Below are 25,731 nucleotides of genomic sequence, written 5' to 3'. Positions count from 1 at the left end.
ATACTTGTGATCTATCGTCATAAGTCTCAATAATACGTGTGAGTCCATCCAAGGTCTTCTCATTTTTGGAGGACAGCAGAGTTTCACAATTAGCTTCCTTAGCAAAGGAATAAGCTGGACTCAAAGTGTCCGTGGGGTACCCCCTATCCAAAAACTGCTGACAGAGTTGTTCCGGTTTCTGCTTAAACTCTGAACCGCAGGTATTGCCCCTTGGGTATTCCTCTCTTCAGATTAATAAAGGAATCTTCATTAATGAAGGAATTTAAAATGCTGTTTTCTCACCCATTTTCAGCATAAGGATGGATACAACATTATGTATCAATAGCATGATACCTGAAATAATTACGGAGGTGGCACAGTACATTACTTCCGATTTGCTGCCATGGACGCGAGGACGCTTTTTGTCCTCGCGTATGGCACCAGGGGCGAGCGATCACGTTACTTCTGGTTTGCCATGGATACGCTAATGATCTCTCCCATAAGGGAGGTGATGTGTGACGTCAGGTCCGGTCGCTGGAACGCACAGCCGCCGCACCGCTGGGACGCACGGCAGCTGAGTGATGCGCTCCATGGCCATCCTATCAGTAAGTGGGGGCGGAGTTGTGGACGGATATGCTGGAACCCTTGAGGCATTTAAAAGGGCAGCTGAAATAGAAAGTAATCGCCGCCACTCGAGATGGGATCTCTGCATAGGGGAACGCCGAGAGTTTGAGTGTAATTATCTATCTTATCTCTCTCCTGATGATCCGTGATGGAAGAAACGCGTTGAGAGGCTTTATGGTATCATTGACTTAATGCTGTATAAGTATACGTTCTTAATTCTTCAGATCCAATACTGCTCTGATATTTCTGTGACATAGGTTTGTGCAGGTATTTCCTGAAATGACCTAATCCTCCTGCACAGCATTTGCCTTGGATAGTTTTCTGGAAGGGATATATCCATGCTTAATGTATTTCACTTTTTTGTTGCATTGTATATGGTACTCACTATAGTGACGCTTTCATCGGGCGGCCAGCATGTACATTGAATATATGCGGTCTGCATCTACATAATTGCTACTATATGTTTTGTTGCTTAAATGTGTGTCGCTATGCATATTGTCTGTCTGGTATCGCATGCTTACATTGCTGAGCTTTATTATCTATAACCTGCATGTTGGCGCACACACGGTTACGTTTGTTTTGTGTGCTGTATATTTTGTTGGTGTAGTGCTGCAGGTGTTCTGCTGGATAACCTATTGTCTGTGACATTGCATTAGGGGGAAAAAAGTTTGGGGGACTAATTTTCTCCAGACTGACTGATACTATATATACACACACGTTTCCTTTCAGAACCTCATTTATTCTAGTGCGATACTGCTATTGAGGCACTGTACTATATTATTCCTACATGTAATACCATACCCATATCCTATCACTACTACCTGTGGATGCGGCATGTGAATATAGTGGTAGCATCCACAGTTGTGCGAGGTATTCAGCAGTATATATCCCATGTATACTCCTTAGGATTTAGTAAAGACCCTTGCAAAAGTGTCCAGGATATGCAGCTAAACTCCCGCCTCTCAGACACACCTGTGCCACGAACCCGCCGACACCGCCCCGGCTTCCATGAACATATTGAGCCGAAGACAACTGCTGTCCAGCTCAAGGTGACCCAATCAAACTTGCTTTTATTGAAAATTCACATCATATTCCACAAGACATAGAAACAGGAAACTACTGACGCGTTTCACGCAATAGAGCGCTTAGTAATAGAATGATTTCAAATACACAAAATTCAATCACATGATTTAGTTAAAAAAACACGTCTGGAAACCCTGTTCTGAATTTCTACTTCATTACATTGGGTTTGGTTTCGACATTAATCATTACAGACCATGTTCACATTCAAAGTTACTTTGCAAATATATTCGGCTCGAAGTCAAAGGTTGGAGAAACACCTAAGGAATTAGATTTTCTAATATACTGTGACCATGTCTAGCCTTTGATTAAGTCCTAAAGGATAGACTGTTTTAAGTACAAACATCCAAAATTTTTCCCTATTTAATAATAACCTTTTTCTATCCCCTCCCCGAGGTTTATTATTAACTTTTTCAATACCCTTAACTTCGAGAAAATCTGTATTTCTATCATGCACTTCGATAAATTGGCGAGTCAGGGCAGAAACGCACACTTTCAGAACTTTCGTATCCGAAATGTGTCTCCTAATTCGTACCTTCAATTCGTTGCTAGTGGATCCTACATATTGTAAACGGCACTGTGTGCAAGACGCTAATTAGACTATGTATGTGGAGCAGCAATTAATTATGTTTTTTAAGTGATATGTTTGGCTCGTAGTATATGATATGAACTCTCCTGTTTTCACCATGTACTAAAAATTTGGCGTGTCCACATCCTACATTACAACCAGGGTGCGTATTTTCACTGAATCTGGTTGCTATTCAATTTGCTGCTTTACATACTAGGAGATAGTATTGATCCCAATAACGGACCCCTTCTAGGTACGACATTCACACCAGATGCGGTTATTTCTCTCAGTGTGGTATCCACCTGCAAAACTGGTAGGTATTTTTATAAAATTTGTTTTATAGCTGCAAATTGCGAGCTGTATGCTGTTACAAATGCTGTCTTCCTCCTTACATTTCCCCTAGTTGTTACTGCACTTTTTTGTACTCCTGTTTTTGTTTTTATTTTCATTGTGATTGGTTTTTACATTGATCTTTTATTCTGTTAGCAGCCCTGTCCAAATACTTCTTAGTGTACCCCCTTTTCCCTTAGCCTCTCATTTAATTGTCCTGATTCTGTTGAAAAAGTATCCTCCATTGTACAATTTCTCTTTAATCTACATAGTTCCCATATGGGATATTTTCGATAACATGTTTCGGATGGCAAGATGTTGCCTTTAGGATACAATTGGTAGATGTCTCCTTCCTATACGGGCTTGAAATCATTTTGTTTCCCTGAGTAGTCAAATATTATATCCAAAAATGTAATAGTTTTGGTGTTGAATTGTGATGTAAATCTGAGATTTTAATTATTACTATTGATGTACTGAATAAACTAGTCAAATTGTTTCCCCTCCAAATAACGAGTAGGTCATCTATGAAACGCCCTATCCATTGGATGCAATCAAAGAATGGGTTATTAGTAGTGAAAATAAATGTAATCTCCCAAAAAAATCATAAAAATATTTGCTAACAAAGGGGAATATTTGGCACCCATAGGAGCTCCCCTGGTCTGAAGGAAATATTCCTGAATAAACATGAAAAAATTGTGATGGAGTAAAAATTCCACTGCTAGCATAAGATACTCCCACAAAACAGGGGAGTATGTGCTATAGTTTTATAAACAAAAACACGCATCCAAACCTTCTTTCCAAGGGATTGAGGGGTACAAAGCAACAATGTCACACGTTGCCCACACAAAGTGGTCCTCCCATTTTTGATCCTTTAACATAGCAATAGTATGTCCAGTATCTCTAATGTACGTGGGGGTAATTTTGGTTAATGGCTGTAGGTACACATCCACCCATTCCCCCAATTTCTCCACAAGGGACCCTATGCCCGCCACAATAGGTCTCAAAGGGGGCGGGAAGAGGATTGTGGATTATAAATATAGGCGTTACTGGATTCTCCACACAGATAGTTCTCCAACCTTTCACTCAAGACACCCATTACTACTCCTTCCCTCAAAACTTTTTTTTAGTTTTGTTCTGACCCACTCAGTCGGATTTTCTGTTAAAGGTTTGTAAATCTGTTAGTTATTTAACATTTCCAAATTCAATTTTCTGTAGAGACCGGTGTCCAGAACAACAATGTTTCCGCCTTTATGACCATATGGGGATTTTTAGATACTTGTTTTAAAGCACCTTTTTCTGCTTTATTCAAATTACCCGAATTATTATTCTGTGCACCGGTCTCATACAGAGAAATAAGGTCTCACTCCACTAAATCCTGCTATCTTTGCAGATTCCATTTCTAAACTTTTTTACATTAGCAAGTTATTTTGATCTCCAAAATTCGTGCATAGTGCTAATTAATATCACTTTCTACACTTTGTTCTCCATAAATATCATCATTTTCGGAAAAAAAAATACTTGCGTAATGTTAAATCCCTTGCAAATTTATTTACATCCAAAATAGTTTTAAACAACTGGAAATTACAGGTAGGAACAAAATTCAACCCTTCAATCTCAATAAAGATACTTGTGAGTCGGTTATTGTACAAGCAGATACATTTAACACAGGACTTATCTTGGAGTCAGGAGTGATCGTAGAGGGTATCTTGTTTCTCCTTTTGTGTCTCTTTCCAGCCCTCCTCCTTCCCCGTTTGGGTACACCTTGGGTCTGGCTACTGTATTCCCCATCTTTCCTCGTGCAGGAGCTATCGACTCCATTGAGGAGGCGCTGGAAAGTCCATGTTGAAAATCCTCCTGCTAGACATCAGTATCAGAAACACTAACTCTCCTATTAAAGTCTTTCTGTTGTTTGTTCTCACTTCTTTTTTTATTCAAATTGCGTAGAATGGAATAAGGGATTTGCTCATCCTAATTTTTGTCCATAAACCATGTAAATATTCGATATTTATCATAATCTGTAGTGTCCCTCTTGAATTTATTATTTTTATATCCATGATATCTTTTTCCACTATATGCAATTTATTAAGGATTTTCTCTTCCAGGATTTAAAAGTCCTTACTTTCTTGATAAGATGCAACAATTGTTTTGGTGTCTTCCAATTCTTTTTGTAAGATGCGGAGTTACAGTTCCTCCTCTTCCACAATGCATTGCATTAATTTTTCTTAGAACATTCCAAAAGAGCATTGTTCCATTTAAATTCAAATTGTGCCGAGTATACCTTTTCCGGTCTTTTTTTTAAGTCAAAGACCTCGTGGTACTATATTGTCCTCCTGGTATGTGGATAATGCTGTGTGATCCCACCATAGGGATTGGCCCAGCTAGTTAGTTAGCATCTATCTTAGTGAGTTAGTGTACCATAGGGTAAGTACAGCAAGTGGTAGCTAGGTTCCGGTGCAGGACCGTTCCTTATTAGCATGACAATTCAGCCTAGGAATAGGGCCTAGAACAGTATTAGCTGTAGGGTGTGATAGGCTCCCGATCCCGGCATTCCCAGTTGTCCCTCCTTTTATCCTTTCCTGAGACATCTGGGGTTAGGGCATGATAGATAAATCATTACATGTACTGGCTTTAATAATGTTTATCATCTGATTTAATATTTTTTCTTTTTGGCATTATCTGTATATGTCTTTTTGTGGATTGATACGTGCTGTTTTATGTGCTTTATCAGACGTATCAGAAGAGCTGTTGATGTGCTCGTCCACCAATTGATTTTATGAGCTCTTGGAGCAATTTGTGTTAAAATTATATTTGAAAACATCTATTATTCTGTGATATAGTTGTCCATAGCAATCAGATTTTTTTTTCTTTAAAAAAAAAAAATTTAAAAAGAAGAAATCTGATTTGTTGCCATCGACAACACAAAAAAAGAACTGATGTAAAATACTGATTGAATAACGGTATAAATGAAGCCTTATTTATATCAGTTTTTTTTTTTTTGGGGGGGGGGGGTGTTGCTAGAACTACTTCTTATTTTAGGGTGGTGTGCACTTAAAGAGATATCAACATTAAAAGCAACTTCTGACATGTCAAATATGTCAAAAGTTGCTGATAACATGGTGTCTCACTATAGAGACCTACTGCGATCTTGATTTATAAGCCGGAAAAGCGAGCGGCACTGTGCTTCATTCCTCAGCTGGCCGTGAGAGCCGTCCAGTCCTCTGCATAGAAGTCTATGCAGGGGAATGTACAGATCTCTTTGCTAGCCGGGGAGTAGAGCATAATGCTGTTCCCTGGCTTATAACTAACTCACAAAACGTAGCGGGTCTCAGTAGTGGGGCACAGTGCGACATGTAAACTTTCAATGACAGTAATGCTTTAAAAAAAACTTAACTGTATGGTATACTTACTGCAGCAGCCATGAACACAGGATGCCATGAGAAGAGACCTGTACAAGGTAACAAAAAGGTTATTGGACATTTGTCTGCATCATTTATTTTCAACTGGTCCTCACAAATTTGGATTCTTTATTCGGCTGAGCTAAGTACATATTATTTTATTTAAAATTAATTACCATTCACTTTGTTTTCCTTCTAAGGTCAAGAGTTGTTAGGACCATGTTGCGCTACAGCATGCATGCCTACTCCCTCCTCCACCCCTTCATGTCCTGCATGATTTATATACAGGGTTTGGAATTTAGCACTAAGACAAACATCAATCATGTAGGCCAGGAAGGGATGCTGGAGGTAGGAAGCTTGCATGCTGGCGCACAACATGGCCTCTGCAACTCTTGGGCTTAGAAGGAAAACACTATTTTATAACTTTGAATGCAGCTATCATCTAAAAGACACATATCATTTGTTTTATCTCCTTATCAGCTATCTACCTATGTCTGCAGCTTTGGGCTTTATATACAGCTGACAGATTCCCTTTTAATGACAACCTTTTTTGTACGAATAGTAATTGTGCCCGATTGGCAATACAGGATATCAATTACATGAAGCATTAACCTCTTAAAGGGGGTTATACACCATTAGAAAAACAGAACTAATTTCTTCAAAAAAAACTGCTGCACATTTAGTCGAAGGTTTGTTGCAGTTTTGCAGCTCAGTTCCATTGAAATAAATGAAGCAAAGTTATAATCCCACACAAAACCTGCAGACTGGTATGGTGATGTTTTCAAATGAAATTAGCTCTGGTTTTCTTTTGCCGGATAACCTCTTTACGTCATGTGTATATATACGTCATGGGGCCATTAAGGGTTTATGGAGTGGCCTTCTGGGAGCAGATCTGTTATTAGGACAGCCCAAGGCCTTTGCTAGGCCTACGTGCATGCCTCATCTCTGCTATTGATAGAGCAAAGGTGTATTGGATCAATGTAGTACATATGTAACGTATACATTTTTTTTTAATAGAAACTAATCAGTAAGTTTTGTCTATGCCAAATCTGTATAGAAAAAGCTACATATCATGCCGCAAAAAAAAAATGAGCATCAACAGCTCCATAGGTGGAAGAATAAAAAAAGTTATAGGGGTCCCAACAAGGAACCTTTGTATGGGTTATCCAGCAATTGTAAAGCAGAGATAATTTCTTCTAAAAAAAAAAAAAAAAAAAAAAAACAGCACTACATCTGCCAAATGTTAGCTGAAAGTCAATAAGGATTTATGAAACGCCAAACCCCCTTGGCATTTTTTCCAGTTTTTTCTCTAGTCTTTGCCATTTTTCTACGGTTTTGGGCTCATTGCCAGTTTTCCAAAATTGTAGCATGGGGAGACTATGCCATTAGAATTTTTTTAAGACAAGTAAATTCTAGAAAAAAATATGTAATCTATATTAACTATAGTATTGTAATCAAAGTACACTGAAAAACCAAGATAACACATCAGTTTGACCCCACGGTGAACCGCGTAAAAAAATAAATAAATAAATAAATAAATAAATAAATAAAAGTACCGTATATACTCAAGTATAAGCCGAGTTTTTCAGCACGATTTTTCGTGCTGAAAACACCCCCCCTCGGCTTATACTCGAGTGAACTCCCCCACCCGCAGTGGTCTTCAACCTGCGGACCTCCAGAGGTTTCAAAACTACAACTCCCAGCAAGCCCGGGCAGCCATCGGCTGTCCGGGCTAGCTGGGAGTTGTAGTTTTGAAACCTCCGGAGGTCCGCAGGTTGAAGACCACTGCGGCCTTCGACATCATCCAGCCCCCTCTCACCCCCTTTAGTTCTGTACAGTACTCACCTCCGCTCGGCGCTGGTCCGGTGCTGCAGGACTGTCTGGAGAGGAGGTGGTCCGGTGGGATAGTGGTTCCGGGCTGCTATCTTCACCGGGGAGGCCTCTTCTAAGCGCTTAGGGCCCGGCCCCAGAATAGTCACGTTGCCTTGACAACGACGCAGAGGTACGTTCATTGCCAACATACTTCTGCGTCATTGTCAAGGCAACGCCTCTATTCCGGGCCGGAAGCGCGGAGAAGAGGCGCCCCCGGTGAAGATAGCAGCCCAGAACCACTATCCCACCGGACCACCTCCTCACCGGACAGTCCTGCAGGACCGGACCAGCGCCGAGCGGAGGTGAGTACTCAGAACTAAAGGGGGGTGAGAGGGGGCTGGATGATGTTGAAGGCCGCAGTGGTCTTCAACCTGCGGACCTCCGGAGGTTTCAAAACTACAACTCCCAGCAAGCCCGGACAGCCGAATGCTGCCCGGGCTTGCTGGGAGTTGTAGTTTTGAAACCTCTGGAGGTCCGCAGGTTGAAGACCACTGAGGGCGGATGATGAGAAGAGGATGATGAAGGGGGGGTGTGGGATGATGACAAGAGGATGATGACAGGTGATAATGATGAGGGTCTGGATGATGACAGGCGGTGATGATGATGAGGATGTTAATGACGGGTCTGGATGATGACAGGGGGGGGATGATGTATTTCCCACCCTAGGCTTATACTCGAGTCAATAACTTTTCCTGGGATTTTGGGTTGAAATTAGGGGTCTCGGCTTATACTCGGGTCGGCTTATACTCGAGTATATACGGTAAACTATGTGCTTTCCCCCTAAGTTACTTTTTTTTCTCTCTTCAATTCCACCTCACAATTAATTTTTCTGCAAATCTTAAGTAATGATGGCTCTTGAAAGGCAAGGAAGAAAAAACGAGAATGCAAAAGTTTACATTTCCTAGATCATTAAGGGGTTACTAAGGGGTTACCGTGATAAAAAAAAAAAAAGAAAAAAGTTTGACATGTCATAGAAACACCAGGATTGGGGGCACTGACAACCCTTCTGATCACTAGAATGAGCGGGGAGAAGTATTCAGCTTAGTTAGGAGAAGTATTCAGCTCCTCGCTGCTGGAGCCAGATTCTATAGAAAATCTATGGAGTCAGTTTCTCACAGCAAGGAGAGTTCTGGCAAGAAAAGCACTCAGTTGACCGTTTCTCCTTGCCCATTCTAGTGATCACTGGGGATCTCAACACCTAGACCCTAACTGATCAAAACTTTTGACTTGTCTCTCTGTTTTCTTTTTAAAGGGAAACTGACAGATTAATCAAACCCTACTAATCTAAATATACAAGTGGTTTCAATATGCTAATGAACTCTTAACGTCATTAGAGGAGAGTTTGAAGACTATCTGCACCTCTGATGCCATCCCATGGGCCCTGTGCACACCGCCCCACTCATCAATATTCATCTCCTTTTCCTTGATAAGAAGGGCAGTGCAAATGGATTCAAACCAGTCTCCAGTGCAGTTAAAGGTTCACTTAAATATTAGGAATGGCTGAACGAACTGGGGTAAGGAATACATTGTTTTACTCAGGATCACCCACACTAATCAACTGTAGGTCCAGGTTAGTGGGGTTAATTAATCTGTCAGTTTCCCTTTAAATGACAGGTACACTTTAAGATTGTCATAAACATTAATTGACCGCCATCTCTTCTTATTCCTCCACCTCTTCAAGGAGAACAAAGAATATGACATTTTTATTCAATATGTTGGGGAACGATCTGGCTGCCTCCAGGCTATTAGATTATCTACTTAACCTAAAATCATATTCACTCAAATATATCTTTAATATTAACCTAATCTCAGTATGCCATATGATTATGTCTATTCATCTTTGTGTTAGTAATAAATACACAATATACAGTATGTGGTATTTTCATAGCACACATATAAACCTGCTAGTGTCAACTGCCTTTTACATATTAGTCTCTCAGAAAAAGTAGAAAAAGATCAATATAGGCTTTATTTAAAGGAAACAGAGGTTAACTACATCCTAGGCTCATAGCAATCATCTCCCATCTGAATTCTTCCACCACTCCTAGTAATGAAAGTATTGATTTCTACAGGCTCATTACCTATCGCTGCACTCTTTCTGAGAGCTGAAAGATCTGGCCAAGAGCCCATTATCTACTTTACAGGAAGTCTGTCTGTAGATATATGCTGCCCGAACCACAGGCGGAACGAAATGCCTGACACTACCTGCTCTATTGTAACAGTTGAGGATGAGCAACACGCTGCTTCAGCAGGCGCTCTGCTCGGGGACAGGAGGGAGTGTTCAGTCATGTAGGGCTGAGTGGAAGCTGAATTCTCACACTGTGTTGTTGGGGGAGCAGAGAAGGATGTCCTGATCAGGCAGCTATCTCAGCAGGTATTGGGCTTGTCGTTTGCTACTTTTGCTGGTCTTCTTCATGATAGAGAGCGATGGCCCTTCTCAACTCATGATGTACATTTATGTCATGGGTTGGGTGTGGGAGTTTGATGCATGCCTGGGAGTCGGGCCTGCCTCATACCCGGCAGGTACTGGCTGTTATCTGCAGCTATCTGCCGGTAATCACAGGCATCGGAAATCACTTTGATGTCCGTCATTTAACTGTTTAAATGTAGAAATCAGGCCATTTTAACAGTTATGGCACACAAACCTAGTGGTCAAACATTTTGCAGGCCAGCCCAAGGCTTGTACTTGGCTTCGGTGCAGGTCAAGAGTAGGCAACTGATCCAGCTTGCCTATGCCAGGCTGAAGCAATAAAAAAACTGTTGTAACTGTTGTTGACTACCTACAGAAAGATCTTTATTAAAAGCTAACCTCTAGTCCCAAACAGTTACTAAGGTAAAATTCCTGATGATCATCAGAAATTCTGTCTTTCTAACTTGTGAATTTTGAAATTCCTTAAATTCTAGTTCAAATCTTTTTACATTTTAAATGACTTATGCCTTCTCTAAATTTGACAGTTAGATATAAAGATCACATGCAAAATATATAGATTTGTGATAAACCATAACCAGTGACTGAAAATCATAAAGTATTCTTGAAGGTTATCTGGATGAATAATGCTTATATATGGCTAAGGGTAGTGTGAAACAAAAAAGAAGGCATACTCACCTGCTCCTTTGCCCTGCAGGTGCAATACCTACTTTCTACTATCTGCTTATTTATGGTTCCTGAAATGTGTCAACCCCCACAGGAACTACCCCGCTCAGCCAATCACTGAGGTGGGTCACCGCTGAATCCACTGACTGGCTGAGCAGAGCAGTTTCTGTGCAGTGGATACATAACAGAAACCAGGATGAAGTAGGGATGGGTGGAGACCTCAAGCATCGGAGCGGCAACTGCAGGTGGATCAAATGGGGTAAAGTATGCCTTATTTTTATTTTCACACTGTCTCAAGAATATAAAAAAAAAAATTATTTCCAAACAACCCCTATAACTACAACAAGTATATACAGCCAGTACCATGTTTAAAAAAGGTTAAAATGTGTACTCACTAGTTCCAGGACGAGCAAGAATCACCAAGAAGATGGTGACGCCGAGTGCAAGTACATGTGCCACAAAGCCACTGAACCTCCGTAGACAACTGTAAAGCCAATAATCGGAAACTCTTGGAGATTCTGCCCCAGACAGGGCATACAAAACGGGTACTTGAGGCATTCCCTAAAAAGCATTTAAACATTCTTTAAATATAATGTAAAATTTTCCACAGTAGTACACATTGTACTGGGGAAAATCCCTCCAGTAAAACCCAGTATAAACTGAACATAAACCTTTTTCCTGCTTGTAAGCCCTGCACAATAATACAAAAATACAGTAAAATATTGAATATGGTATTTTATAGTGCCACTGCACAGACAGACCATTGGCTCCCCGGGGGAAGATGCTTCTCTTTACAATAAGAAATTCTCTAAAAACAGCTTGTGATTTTAGTTCTAAAGACTTGGTGTCCTTTTCCCTTCCACTGAATATGCAGCATTGTCTTCAGCATTTAGGAGATGCTTTATATGTGCCTCGAGAGGTTTTTTTTGCTTGTTCCTCCAGATAAGTACACACCTGCTGGGCTCTCAGCAGTGCATAGAATGTATTTAAGAAAAGATTTGTTGGCTTTTAAACAATGAAGCACTCTCTGCACCTTTCTGTGCAGCTTTGTACTGACAAATAACTTCACTGTATGGCGAAATGATTTCAGAGCACTAGGCGGCATAAAGAAATTGTGCTGCCTCAAGAGCGGGAACATGCTGTAAGTATTTATTTAGGCTGGCAGAGTCGTGACGTTGCGAACTTCCGTTCCCATTGTCGGAACCCAGACAACCCAGACCCTCCAGCGCTTCCGGAGCAGAAACAGGTGGGCACCGCATGCTATATTGCGGGGGTCCCCAGTGGCGGGACCCCCACGATCAGACATCTTATCCCCTATCCTTTGGATAGGGGATAAGATGTCTAGGGGTGGAGTACCCCTTTAATGCTGAGACTCTTATTAATCATTAGATTTAAGCAGGGGAAGCACACGGTGACATGTGAAATGTTTTTTGAAATGACAAGGACCCTTTACTGTGTTCTGTAGCAGAGTCTGTAGGTGCACCAGTACATTGGTTTTTGGCACAAACGCAGTGAGGTTTTGACCCCTGTCAGCTGGCCCGCTTGTCACAGTCATTAGAGCAGTGATTCCCAACCGCGGTGCCGCGGCACACGTGTGTCGTTCAGCACTGCCCGTGGTGCCGCGGGATTTTGCCATGATTTTTTTATTTTTTATTATTATTATTTTTTTTTTTTAAATGTCCCGCCCCGGCCTGACGGCGCAGGGGGGAAGGGAAGTCTGCGTGCGCACTGAGCACACAGCGTCCCCCTGCGTCTCCTGCGTCCCCTGTGTTCCCCTCCGTCCCCTGCGTCTCCCGCGTCCCCCCTCCTTCCTCCTCTGTTCCCTGTGTCCCCTCCTTCACCCTCCGTCTCCTGCGTCTCCCTCCGTCCCCCTCTCCTTTACGGCGCAGTGAGCCGAAAATGGGTCCCTGCCTGGGGCGGAACGAGCTGCACCTGCACTGGACTCCCGTGCCTGCTGTGGAACTGCAAGCTGCGCGGGCCGGCTTGCTTAAGGTACCGTACCCTTTCCACCCCTCTGTTCACCTTCTCAACCCTGTCTAAACCCCCCCCCCCAGATCCACCCTCTACCCCCCCCCGTCACTCATATCCACCCCCCCCTGTCAGCCGTGTCCGCCTTGTCCACCTCCCTGTCCATCTCTATCACCCATGTCCACCCACCCTGTCACCCATGTCCACCCCCTGTCACCCATGTCTACCCCTCCTGTCCACCCTCCCCCTGTCACCCATGTCCACCCTCCCCCTGTCACCCATGTCCACCCTCCCCCTGTCACCCATGTCCACACCCCCCGTCACCCATGTCCACACCCCCCGTCACCCATGTCACCTTCCTGTCACCCATGTCCACCCCCCCCCCCCGTCACTCATGTCCACCCCCTCTCACACATGTCCCCCCACCTATCATCCCCGTCACCCATGTCCACCCTCCTGTCATCCATGTCTGCCTTGTCCACTCCCCAGTCTACCCTGTCACCCACGTCCACCCCCCCAGTCGCCCACGTCCACCCCCCCCCCAGTCACCCACGTCCACCCCCCCCAGTCACCCACGTCCACCCCCCCCCCAGTCACCCATGTCCACCCCCCCTGTCACCCATGTCCACCCCCCCTGTCACCCATGTCCACCCTCCCTGTCACCCATGTCCACCCCCCGTCACTCATGTCCACCCTCTCTCACACATGTCCCCCACCTATCATCCCCGTCACCCATGTCCACCTCCCCTCTCACCCATGTCCACCCTCCTGTCTTCCATGTCTGCCTTGTCCACTCCCCTGTCCATCCCTGTCACTCATGTTTACCCCCCCCCCGTCTACCCCCGTAGTCTACCCTGTCACCCATGTCCACCCATCTGTCCCTTTGTCACCCTTGTCCACCCCTCTGACCCCCTGTCTCCCATGTCCACTCTCCTGTCATCCATGTCCACCCCCATCCAACCCTCTGTCACCCCTGCCCATCCCTGTCACCCATGTTCACCCTCCATTGTCCACCCCTCTGACCACATCCTTGTCACCCATGTCCACCCCCTATTCACCCCCCTGTCACCCATGTCCACCCCCCGTCACCCATGTCCACCCCCCCGTCACTCATGTCCACCCGCACTAACACATGTCCCCCCACCTATCATCCCCGTCACCCATGTCCACCCCCCCCCCTCTCACCCATGTCCACCCTCCTGTCATCCACGTCTGCCTTGTCCACTGCCCTGACCATCCCTGTCACTCATGTTTACCCCGTCTACCCCCGTAGTCTACTCTGTCACCCATGTCCACCCCCCGTCACTCGTGTCCACTCCTCTACACCCCTCTGTCACTCATGTTCACTCCTCTACACCCATCTGTCCACTCCTCTACACCCCTGTCACCCATGTACGCTCCTCTACACCCCTGTCACCCATGTACACTCTTCTGCACCCCTCTGTCACCCATGTACACTCCTCTATACCCCTAAGTCACTCATGTACACTCCTCTACACCCATCTGTCCACTCCTTTACACCCCTGTCACCCATGTACACTCCTCTACACCCATCTGTCCAGTCCTCTACACCCCTTTCACCCATGTATGCTCCTCTACACCCCTGTCACCCATGTACACTCTTCTGCACCCCTCTGTCACCCATGTACACTCCTCTATACCCCTCTGTCACTCATGTACACTCCTCTACACCCATCTGTCCACTCCTTTACACCCCTGTCACCCATGTACACTCCTCTACACCCATCTGTCCAGTCCTCTACACCCCTTTCACCCATGTATGCTCCTCTACACCCCTGTCACCCATGTACGCTCCTCTACACCCCTGTCACCCATGTACACTCTTCTGCACCCCTCTGTCACCCATGTACACTCTTCTGCACCCCTCTGTCACCCATGTACACTCCTCTACACACCTCTGTCACCCATGTACACTCCTCTATACCCCTCTGTCACTCATGTACAGTCCTCTATACCCCTCTGTCACCCATGTACACCCATCTGTCACCCATGTACACCCATCTGTCACCCATGTACACCCATCTGTCACCCATGTGTCACCCATGTACACTCCTCTACACCCCTCTGTCACCCATGTACACTCCTCTACACCCCTCTGTCACCCATGTACACCCATCTGTCACCCATGTACACTCCTCTACACTCCTGTCACTCATGTACACTCCTCTATACCCCCCTGTCACCCATGTACACTCCCCTACACCCATCTGTCACCCATGTACACTCCTCTACACTCCTGTCACTCATGTACACTCCTCTATACCCCCCTGTCACCCATGTACACTCCCCTACACCCCTCTGTCACCCATGTACACTCCTCTACACCCCTGTCACCCATGTACACTCCTCTACACCCATCTGTCCACTCCTCTACACCCCTTTCACCCATGTATGCTCCTCTACACCCGTCACCCATGTACACCCATCTGTCACTCATGTACAGTCCTCTATACCCCTCTGTCACCCATGTACACTCCTCTACACCCATCTGTCACCCATGTACACTCATCTGTCACCCATGTACATTCCTCGGCACCCATCTGTCACCCATGTACACCCATCTGTCACCCATGTACACTCCTCGACACCCATCTGTCACCCATGTACGCTCCTCTACACCCCTGTCACCCATGTACGCTCCTCTACACCCCTCTGAATGCTCCTCTACACCCCTATGTCACCCATGTACACTCCTCTACACCCCTCTAAACCCCTCTGTCACCCATGTCCACCCCTCTGTCACCCATGTCCACTCTTCTACACCCCTCTGTCACCCATGTAAAAAAAAAGAAAAAAAAGTTTGGCGCCTAATAGGTTTGTTTTGCAGGTTTAAAGGTGAAGAATTGTGTGTGGAAGAAATCGTGATGATGGCCCAGACCAGATGGAGAAGAGAAGGCAACGATGCAAATTAGAGAAGACGTCATTGGTGAGTTGCTGTATAAAGCAGCACTTTAAACTACATAAATAGATATAGTGCATTGCGTTTTTTACCGTTTTTCCTTTTTTTTTTTCTTGCTTGTCAACCTCTGTAGTGGTGCCCCGAGGAAAAAAAAATTTCCGAGGTGTGCCCCGACCCGAAAAAGGTTGGGAAACACTGCATTAGAGGTAGAGGGGCTTGTCCTAGTGACTGACTTCAGCAAGAAAAGCCTCCAAACCCCGCCTACAGGGGTCATAGCTTCACTGTGCGTGTGCCAGAAACCACAGTACTTACTGGTGCACACGCTGACAACACACAAAGGTTAACGATAATTGTACATACTTATATTAAAATATTATGGCCAGTAGTACTAGTAGTACTAAAAAAGGATTAGATAAGAAATCCTGTTTGGAGCAAAGAGAAATATACGCATACAGTTCCTGTGAAGAAATTATTCCAATAATATTGTGGTTCCTAGTAGGGAATTATGCACATGTATTTCTTTAAAATAAAGGTATGTTAAGACATAGCACAGAAGGGTGGAATTTTTCGGAAAATATATACAGCCCATGTTTGTTTATGTATGAATAGCATGAAAAGTATGGGAGAGATTTAGCAAGACCTGTGCAGAGGGAAAGTGGTGCAGTTGCCCATAGCAACCAGATTGTTTCATTTCATTTTTAACCCCTTAACGACCACGGACTTTAATGTACGTCCTGGTTTGGCAGGACTTCCCGCACCAGGACGTACATTTACATCCTGTGTATGACCGCGAGCATTGGAAGGGTGCTCGCGTCATACACGGCAGGTTCCGGCTGCTAGCAGCAGCCGGCGACCCGCCCGGATGTCGCCATTAACCCCTCCGATGCCGTGATCAATACAGATTGGATGATTGGATCGCCCGCAGCGCTGCCGCAGGGATCCAATCATCCAGCTTGACCCCTCACCTGGCTCCGGCCGTCTCCCGGGGTCTTCTGCTCTGGTCTGCGATCGAGCAGAAGATCACCGATAATACTGAGCAGTGCTGTGTCCTCTGCATAGCACTGCTCAGTATTAGCAATCAAAGGATTGCTATAGATAGTCCCCTATGGGGACATAAAAAGTGTTAAAAAAAAAAGTTGAAAAATGTAAAAATAAAAAGTAAAAAAAAAAGTGAAAAATCCCCTCCCCCCCAATAAAAATGAAAATTGTCCGTTTTTCCCATTTTACCCCCAAAATGCATAAAAATTTTCTTTAATAAACATATTTGGTATCGCCGCGTGCGTAAATGTCCGAACTATCAAAATATAATGTTAATGATCCTGTACAGTGAATGGCGTAAACATAAAAAATTTAAAAAGTCCAAAAATGCTGCTTTTTTGGCACATTTTATAAAAAAAAAAAGATTTATAAAAAATGATCTAAAAGTTTCATATATGCAAATGTGGTATCTAAAAAAAAAAAGTACAGATTACGCCGCAAAAGAATGAGCCCTCATACCGCCCTATATACAGAAAAATGAAAAAGTTATAGGTGGTCAAAATAGGGCGATTTTAGATTACTGATTTTGTACAAAAAGTTTTAGATTTTTTTTTTTTTAAGTGGTATCTAGCCATGGGTATCATTTTAATCGTATTGACCCACAGAATAAAGAACACATGTCATTTTTACCGTAAAGTGTACAGTGTGAAAACAAAACCCTCCAATATGCAAAATTTAGGTTTTCATTTCCCCCATAAAAAAAAAAATTTTGGGGGGTTTCCCCCAACATTTTATGCTAAAATGAGAGGTTTCATTACAAAGTACAATTGGTCACGCAAAAAACAAGCCCTCATATGGGTCTGTAGATGGAAATATAAAAGGAGTTATGGATTTTAGAAGGCGAGGAAGAAAAACCGAAAACGCAAAAATAATATTGGCCTGGTCCTTAAGGTGAAAACGGGCTTGGTCATTAAGGGGTTAAAGAGGCCTGTGAAAAATGGAAGAAGCATTCTGATTGGTTGCTATGGGCAACTGGTCAACTTTTCCTCTGGACAGGTTTGGCTAAATCTCCACCTATGTGCTTATGAGGGGTCAGTTTAGGCGACAGATGTTCACACGAAAATGTCCGCCTGGAAAACACGGGTGGACGTTTCGCAAATAGCGGACACCTGCAGGACATGGATTCCACTCGGAAATTCTGTAGTGTGAACAAGGCCTTAGGGTTCGTTCACACAAAGAAATCTCCGCGCGGAGATATTCCACTTGCAGCAGGCGCCACGGTGTGCTAGGACCATGCATACGTGCACCGTCAGGCTATGTTCACATGGAAAATCTCAAGGCGGACATTGCCCCTGACAGCGGAGCGCCGCCATAACATGCTGACGCTAGGACCGCTCGGGAATGTGCCGTCTCATAGACCATGGAAAGTCTGCAGTGTGCAAGGTGCGTCAGAATCCTATTGAAGACAATGGGAAGCTGCTGAGAATTTCCATAATGTATAATGCATGTGTTTTAATTGGAGAAAGTGCAAATATACTGCTGCCAGACACATTTGGTCTCCCCCTGGGAACAAAAGGATGAAGTATGTTGAAAAGGACCAGAGACATCCGCTTGTGAAGAGATACCTGTTGGATGGTCGGTCGGCCCTGCTGACAGGCACCTGTCCAGTCACTAACAAACACCCTGCCCACTGCTAACAATTCCCAAGTATTCCTGCTGGGCAGCTACAGGTTGGAGACCAATGTGAACAGTGTCTACAAATTGAGGAAAATCCACGTTCCTCATTTCTATAGGTTTATTATAGACCAGACAGCAGACTGAAAGCCGGTTACATGTGACGTCACAAGGCTCTGAGGGGCCGGTCATGTGATCCGGGTCACCTGCCCCTGGCGTATCCCCCTTCTCACCCGTCACACATACTTATATACCGTGTATAATCCCGGCTCCGGGGTTACTTCACCAGCTCCGATAAAGGTTTCCGGACCAACTTCCTACTTGTTACATTTCCTGCTTGCAGTGTATTAGATCAAAAGTACCGGTGGTCACAGCGCCACCCAGCGGTCCCATGAGCGTAACAGCATGACAGCGGCTCCTCGTAGTCACAGCGCCACCCAGCGGTCCCATAAGCTATACTGTAACAGCATGACAGCGGCTCCTCGTGTTTCCTTTGAATAGCTACAGCAGGTGCCTTCAGCTAATGCAAAACTACAACTCCCGGCATGCCCGGACAGCCTTCGGCTGTCCGGGCATGCCGGGAGTTGTAGTTTTGCAACAGCTAAAGGTGCCCCTGTTGGGAAAGTCAGCTTGTAACAATAACATCGTGGTAACAGGTGTGACGTACCGGGCGGGGCTATTGTATGAGTATTCTTCATCAAGGCTTCAGTCATGTCCGGTGTGAGGTGAGATTTTCACCTCACACCGGCTGTAGATAAGATGTCACCTCTCTGCTGGCCGACAACACCTGTGCATCCAAAAAGAGTGCCCACAGGGAGAGGAGCAGCCTGGTACATTATCCAGAAATATAAAAAACTAGGGGTACTCCAGCTATTAACCTATCCTCATCCACAGGATTGGAAATAACTTGCCTCTGAAAGGCTGCATGCACACCACGTTTTTGCTATACAGTTCCTGTATCAGGTTTTTGATGAGAAACGGATTCCTCGAAACCTGACTAAACTGTATCAAAACGTGTGTACAAATTTTAAACCGTATTTGGTTCAAAACCGTATACGGTTTGAAAAATGGTGTCTGGTTGCATCCGTTTTTTAAAGAAAAAAACGTATATGTTTTTAACTTTTCATTCCATTTTGAATAAAGTTTTGCTTGTTTGATTGAAATTCCAAGAAAAAAAACTGCAAAGTCAGAAACCGTATAGTGAAAACCGGATGGAACCATACGCACATACAGTTTGTGTACGGTTCCCATTGACTCCCATGTTAAAAAAAAAAAACGTATACGGTTTAGTTAAGTTTTTCACCCGGACCAAAAAACTTGGTAGACTACGGTTTTGGGTACGGGTAAAAAAACGGACAAAACCGTACAGGATGCAAAAGGACTAAACCGGCTGATGCGTTTGACATACGGTTTACAATGTTAAGTCAATGCATACGGTTTTCTATACAGTTCCATACGGTTTTTAACTTGAAACTGTATACAGGAACTGTATAGCAAAAACGAGGTGTGCATGCACCCAAACTTAGGCTGCATTCACATCATGTTTGGGGGGCATACCACAGCCGGATCCGGTGGAAGAAGTTGAAGACCCGGCTGCTGTTGTATCCCAGAGGAGCGCCGCACCGTATTCATTTCATGAAGCCAGATGGAGTCAGCTAGTCGCTCCGGTGGACTCATTTCCGGAGTAGAACCGCAGAAGGGTACGGCGGGATATACAACAGCAACCGGTTTTAAAATTCTCTTTCCGGATCAGGCAGCCGTACCCCTAATTCATAATGTTAATGCAGCTTAAAAGAGAGATGGATGCTTGGGACTGTATCCATTAACCCCTTTATTTTTATGCTTTACATTATATATGTTTTTTTCCTCCTCACCATCCAAGGCTGGGTTCACACCACGTTTTTGCCATACAGTTCCCGTATACGTTTTCAATTTGAAAACCGTATGGAACCGTATTTAAAACCATATGCCAAAAGGTGCATCAGTTTGTGTCCGTTTTGCATCCTGTACGGTTTTGTCACTTTTTTTGCCATACCCCCAAACCGTAGCATACCAAGGTTTTTGGTCCGGGTGAAAAAACGTATTGAAACGTGTGTATATATATATTTTTTTTAACATGGGAGTCAATGAGTATGTGCTTACGGTTCCATCATACATTATACTTGTACTGTGACATCACTGTGTATATTGTCCCTGTACTGTGACTTCACTGTGTACATTGTACTTGTACTGTGACATCACTGTGTATATTATCCCTGTACTGTGACATCACTGTGTACATTATACTTGTACCGTAACATCACTGTGTATATTATCACTGTACTGTGACTTCACTGTGTACATTATACTTGTATTGTGACATCACTGTGTACATTGTACTTGTATTGTGACATCACTGTGTATATTATCCCTGTACTGTGATATCACTGTGTGCATTATCCCTGTACTGTGACATCACTGTGTATATTATTCCTGTACTGTGACATCACTGTGTATATTATTCCTGTACTGTGACATCACTGTGTATATTATTCCTGCACTGTGACATCACTGTGTATATTATTCCTGTACTGTGACATCACTGTGTATATTATTCCTGTACTGTGACATCACTGTGTATAGTATGCCTGTACTACAACCTCACTGTGTGTATTATCCCCATACTGTGACATCTCTGTGAATATTAATCCTGTAATGTGAGAGATAATAAACACAGTGATGTCAGAGTACTGGGATAATACAAGTATAATGTACACAATGATGTCACAGTACAGGGATATTACACACAGTGATGTTCCAATACAAGTATAACGTACACAGTGATGTCACAGTACAGGAATAATACACACAGTGGTGCCACAGTACAGGGATAATATACACAGTGATGTCACAATACAAGTACAATGTACACAGTGATGTCACAATACAAGTATAATGTACACAGTGAAGTCACAGTACAGTGATAATATACACAGTGATGTTACGGTACAAGTATAATGTACACAGTGATGTCACAGTACAGGGATAATATACACAGTGATGTCACAGTACAAGTACAATGTACACAGTGAAGTCACAGTACAGGGACAATATACACAGTGATGTCACAGTACAAGTATAATGTGCACAGTGATGTCACAATACAAGTATAATGTACACAGTGATGTCACAATACAAGTATAATGTACACAGTGATGTCACAATACAAGTATAATGTACACAGTGATGTCACAATACAAGTATAATGTACACAGTGATGTCACAGTACAAGTAAAATGTACAGAGTGATGTCACAATACAAGTATAATGTACACAGTGATGTCACAGTACAGTGATAATATACACAGTGAAGTCACAGTACAGGAATAATATACACAGTGATCTCACAATACAAGTATAATGTACACAGTGAAGTCACAGTACAGGGATAATGTACACAGTGAAGTCACAGTACAGGAAAAATATACACAGTGATGTCACAGTACAGAGATAATATACACAGTGATGTCACAATACAGGGATAATACACACAGTGATGTCACAGTACAAGTGTAATGTACACAGTGATGTAACAGTACAGGGATAATGCACACAGGATGTCACAGTACAGGGGTAATATACAAAGTGATGTCACAATACAAGGATAATGTACACAGTGATGTAACAGTACAGGGATAATACACAGTGATGTCACAGTACAGGGGTAATATACACAGTGATGTCACAATACAAGTATAATGTACACAGTGAAGTAACAGTACAGGGATAATATACACAGTGATGTCACCATAAAAGTATAATGTACACAGTGATGTCACAGTACAGGGATAATATACACAGTGATGTCACCATAAAAGTATAATGTACACAGTGATGTCACAGTACAGGGATAATATACGATATAAGATTTACTGCCTCATAGCCTCTACCTCTCCCTCCCTGTGACTTGCAGCAGCCATTAGTGCTCAGCATGGCTTAATGGCTGCCTGTTGTCTTAGGTCAGGTGCTTTCCATTACTGTGTTCAGAACATGGCCCCAGTGCCTGGCTACCTGTGCCTGAGTGCCTCCTCCACTACTCGCTGGCGAACATTAAGGCTGGAATTCCACTTGTTTTTTTGTTTTTTTTTCGGGGGGGGGGACACGCCAATTTTTCGGCCAAAAAAACGCTGTGGCCAGATGTTAGCTGTAAATCAATGAGAAATCGCAAAATTCTTTTTCCACTTTCTCAGTTTGGCATTTTCCGTTTTTCAGTTTGGCATTTTTTTTTATCCTTTTGGCATTTTTTTTGCTCTTTTTTGGCGTTTTCAGCTTCTTTGCGGTTTTGCAAAATCACAGCATGTTGAGCATATGGCGTTTTTTTCCTTGGATTTGTGGCGTTTTTCTCCCATAGAAGTCTATGGGAGTGAAAAAACGCCAAGAAAAACGCCATGTGGGTTTTAACTTTGGCGTTTTTTCAAGAGGTTTTTATTCTCTTTTGGACTTTAGCGATCCAAAAAAGTGATGGAGATACCTTTTTTAATAACATTTCGTAGGGTTAAAAAAAAATAATAATAAAAATACATTAGTGATGGAAAAAAATTGTACTTAACAAAATGTATCTTTTATAACAAAATTTTTATTAATTTTTAAACAGGGATCAATTTATGTGTGCGGGCAGGGCACTAAAAATGTAGCTGACAATAATAAAAATTTAGTGTGTGTGTTTTTCACTTTTTTTCTTTAACTTTTTAGGTGGTACTACAACACCCAGCATGGAACACTGTTCCATGATGGGAGTATTAGTTTCTGGACTAATTGACAGATCGCCCGCGTTCCATTGTGATCCTTCTGTATAATGTATAGATGCAGTCGGCCGCTCTTCTATGGGCCCCTGTACTGCGGTATATATACACCTATTCATATTTCCTGCAGAGAGCTGTGATTAGCCAGATGGTTCCAGCCAATCACAGCTCTCTGTGGGAAATATGAATAGGTGTATATATACGGCAGTGCAGGGGCCCATAGAAGAGCGGCCGCCCGCATCTATACATTATACAGGAGGATCACAGCCGGTGTCAGGAGTGACATCCGCTGTGATCTTTCCTTAACTGCAGGTACTACTACTCCGAAAATGGAGCGCACTCTGCTCAATGCTGGGAGCTGTAGTACCTGCATTAATAGATAGATAGCGACAGGTGTCAGAAGTTACACTCGCTGCGATCTGTCTACTAATGCATGTACTACAGCTCCCAGCATGGAGCAGAGTGTGCTCCATGTTGAGAGTAGTAGTACCTGCAGTTAAGGATAGATTACAGCGGGTATCACTCCTGACATCCGCTGTGATCGTCCTATCTATTGCAGAGATGCGGAGCGGCTCTATACAGCGCTTCGCATCTCTGCTCTGTACTCCGGCCAGTGATATGAATAGAACATCACTCATTCATATTTCCCTCTGAGAGTGGTGATTGGCTGCCACCATCCTGCCAATCACCACTCTGGGCAGAAAATATGAATGAGTGATGTTCTATTCACATCACTGGCCGGAGCATAGTGCAGAGATGTTAGCTCCGCATCTCTGCTATATTATGGACGATCGCATCGGGAGTCAAGACTGACACCTGGGGCGATATGTCTATTAGTACAGGTACTACTACTTCCATCATGGAACAGTCTGTTCCATGCTGGGAGTAGTAGCACTACCTAACCTAAAAAATGTAAAAAAAAATAGTGAAACACACATACACAATTTATTAAAAATTTATTAAAAGTTCATTATAAAAAATAAAAATTTCCTTAAATACATTTTTTTTCCCCATCCCTACTGCATCCTTTTTTTGGTACCCAACACATTTAAAAAATAAATAAGGGGCGTGGCCTGACGCGCTGGCGACCGGCAGCATCTAGCGTGAGCTCCCGCCAGGGCCGACGAAAAAAAGGGCTATAATACTGCCGATGGGAGGCAGACAAAGGCGCAAACACAAGAGGACACCTCACCCGCAAGTGCCGGTCCCTGCTCCTCTCATTTCCTCCTTCTTCAAGCCGCGGTCTGCAGCGGAGGCGCCGGAGACCCGAAGGAGGCCTACGTCTCCTCACACAGCCTCACACCTGTCAGTCCCGCGGGCGCCTCTGCCTGAGAGAGAGCGCTGCGCCACGGCAGCGGGATCCTCACTGCTCCCCAGTGACTCATCGGAGGCTCCGTTGACCGGCCCTAAACAGAAGAGGAGCGAAGTAAGTGCTCGGCCCCCTGACCTAGGTCCCGATCTCCACACGGTGCCCGCACACGCATCGGAGCTCTCCCTACTAAATATGGCGGCATCCTCTCCCTCTCAGGGACCTGTCCCCTCCCTGCATGGGGCACCTGTGCCAACCGCTGCCACCAATGCCCAAGCTCTCCTGCAGTTAACCCCTACTCTGCCTGCAATACTCCCACACCCAACTGTCAACCCCTCGGCTGCTGCTGGAGCACTCCCTCCTCCTCACCGCCCCCACCCTGCTGCTCATCCCTCTGTGCTGCCTGAAATACTGGACCAGTCTCTGGTTCCCTCAGCTGCCTGTGACTCTCCACTCCTTGTATCTGCATCTCCTGCGACTGTCCCCTCTCACCATATGGACTCTGACTCACCCCACTCTGATAATGAGTCCCTACACACTAATGGCGATGTGCCTGATTACTGGGGAGACAGCCCCCCTGCGAAGAAGAAGTTGTTTAAAACACCATCAAAACAGCGCTCTCAGCAAAAACTCCACGCTGACAACTCCTCCTCTGATGACTCGAGACGGTCCCCTAGGGATAGGGGCCCACAGCCGCAACCACCCAAACCTGATAAGAGACTCTCTGATGGACCAACTGCGGCGCCTACACCGCGCCTCTTGCCTGCACCAGTACTTCCAAGCCCAGAGGCAGCTGCTGATACCCTCAAAAATCATCCTGAGCTACAGGCATTACTGGCCCTGCTGCCCCGCTGCCTCTGTCCTCGTTTCCTTGATTGTTTGACTTGTTGATATTAGTTTTCTGCCTCCCACACTGTATTGACCCATATGGTCCCTGACCGATTTTGTACATCCTTGCCCTTGTTGGTTTTCCGCTTCTCCCCCGCCCTATGGTGGGGGGAATCCCTTCCTGCACCAACTGGCCCTAGGCCCTAGCGCTACGAATTTTCTGACCTAGTTGATTGCTGGTGCTTCTACCTCGCTACCCCATTAGTCGAGCACTCAGACTGGCTCTGTTAGTGCTTTCTACGGCCCTTATGGCTCCTCTTCTTAGCCCCTC

The 25,731-nt window shown here is 44.3% G+C and overlaps 1 protein-coding gene across 6 annotated transcripts in view; it reads right to left on the bottom strand.

Annotated features, from left to right (window-relative positions):
- LOC130356387 (probable transmembrane reductase CYB561D1) overlaps positions 1-18,950 on the bottom strand; it is a 56,267-nt gene extending 37,317 nt beyond the window's left edge. For 2 of the 6 annotated variants that reach the window (XM_056557871.1, XM_056557868.1), the window contains exons 1-3: positions 18,737-18,947; positions 11,338-11,503; positions 5,989-6,026 (exon numbers count right to left, since the gene is read on the bottom strand). In XM_056557871.1, the coding sequence (XP_056413846.1) occupies positions 5,989-6,026; positions 11,338-11,500 (201 nt within the window). In that variant the 5' untranslated portion in view covers positions 11,501-11,503; positions 18,737-18,947. The other 4 variants (XM_056557873.1, XM_056557870.1, XM_056557872.1 and 1 more) reach the window with 4 other exon arrangements.
- Between the last annotated feature and the right edge of the window lie 6,781 nt (positions 18,951-25,731).

Source organism: Hyla sarda, chromosome 2 (genome assembly GCF_029499605.1).
Source record: "Hyla sarda isolate aHylSar1 chromosome 2, aHylSar1.hap1, whole genome shotgun sequence".
Taxonomy (NCBI): domain Eukaryota; kingdom Metazoa; phylum Chordata; class Amphibia; order Anura; family Hylidae; genus Hyla; species Hyla sarda.
This window is presented reverse-complemented; position numbering and strand designations above follow the sequence as displayed.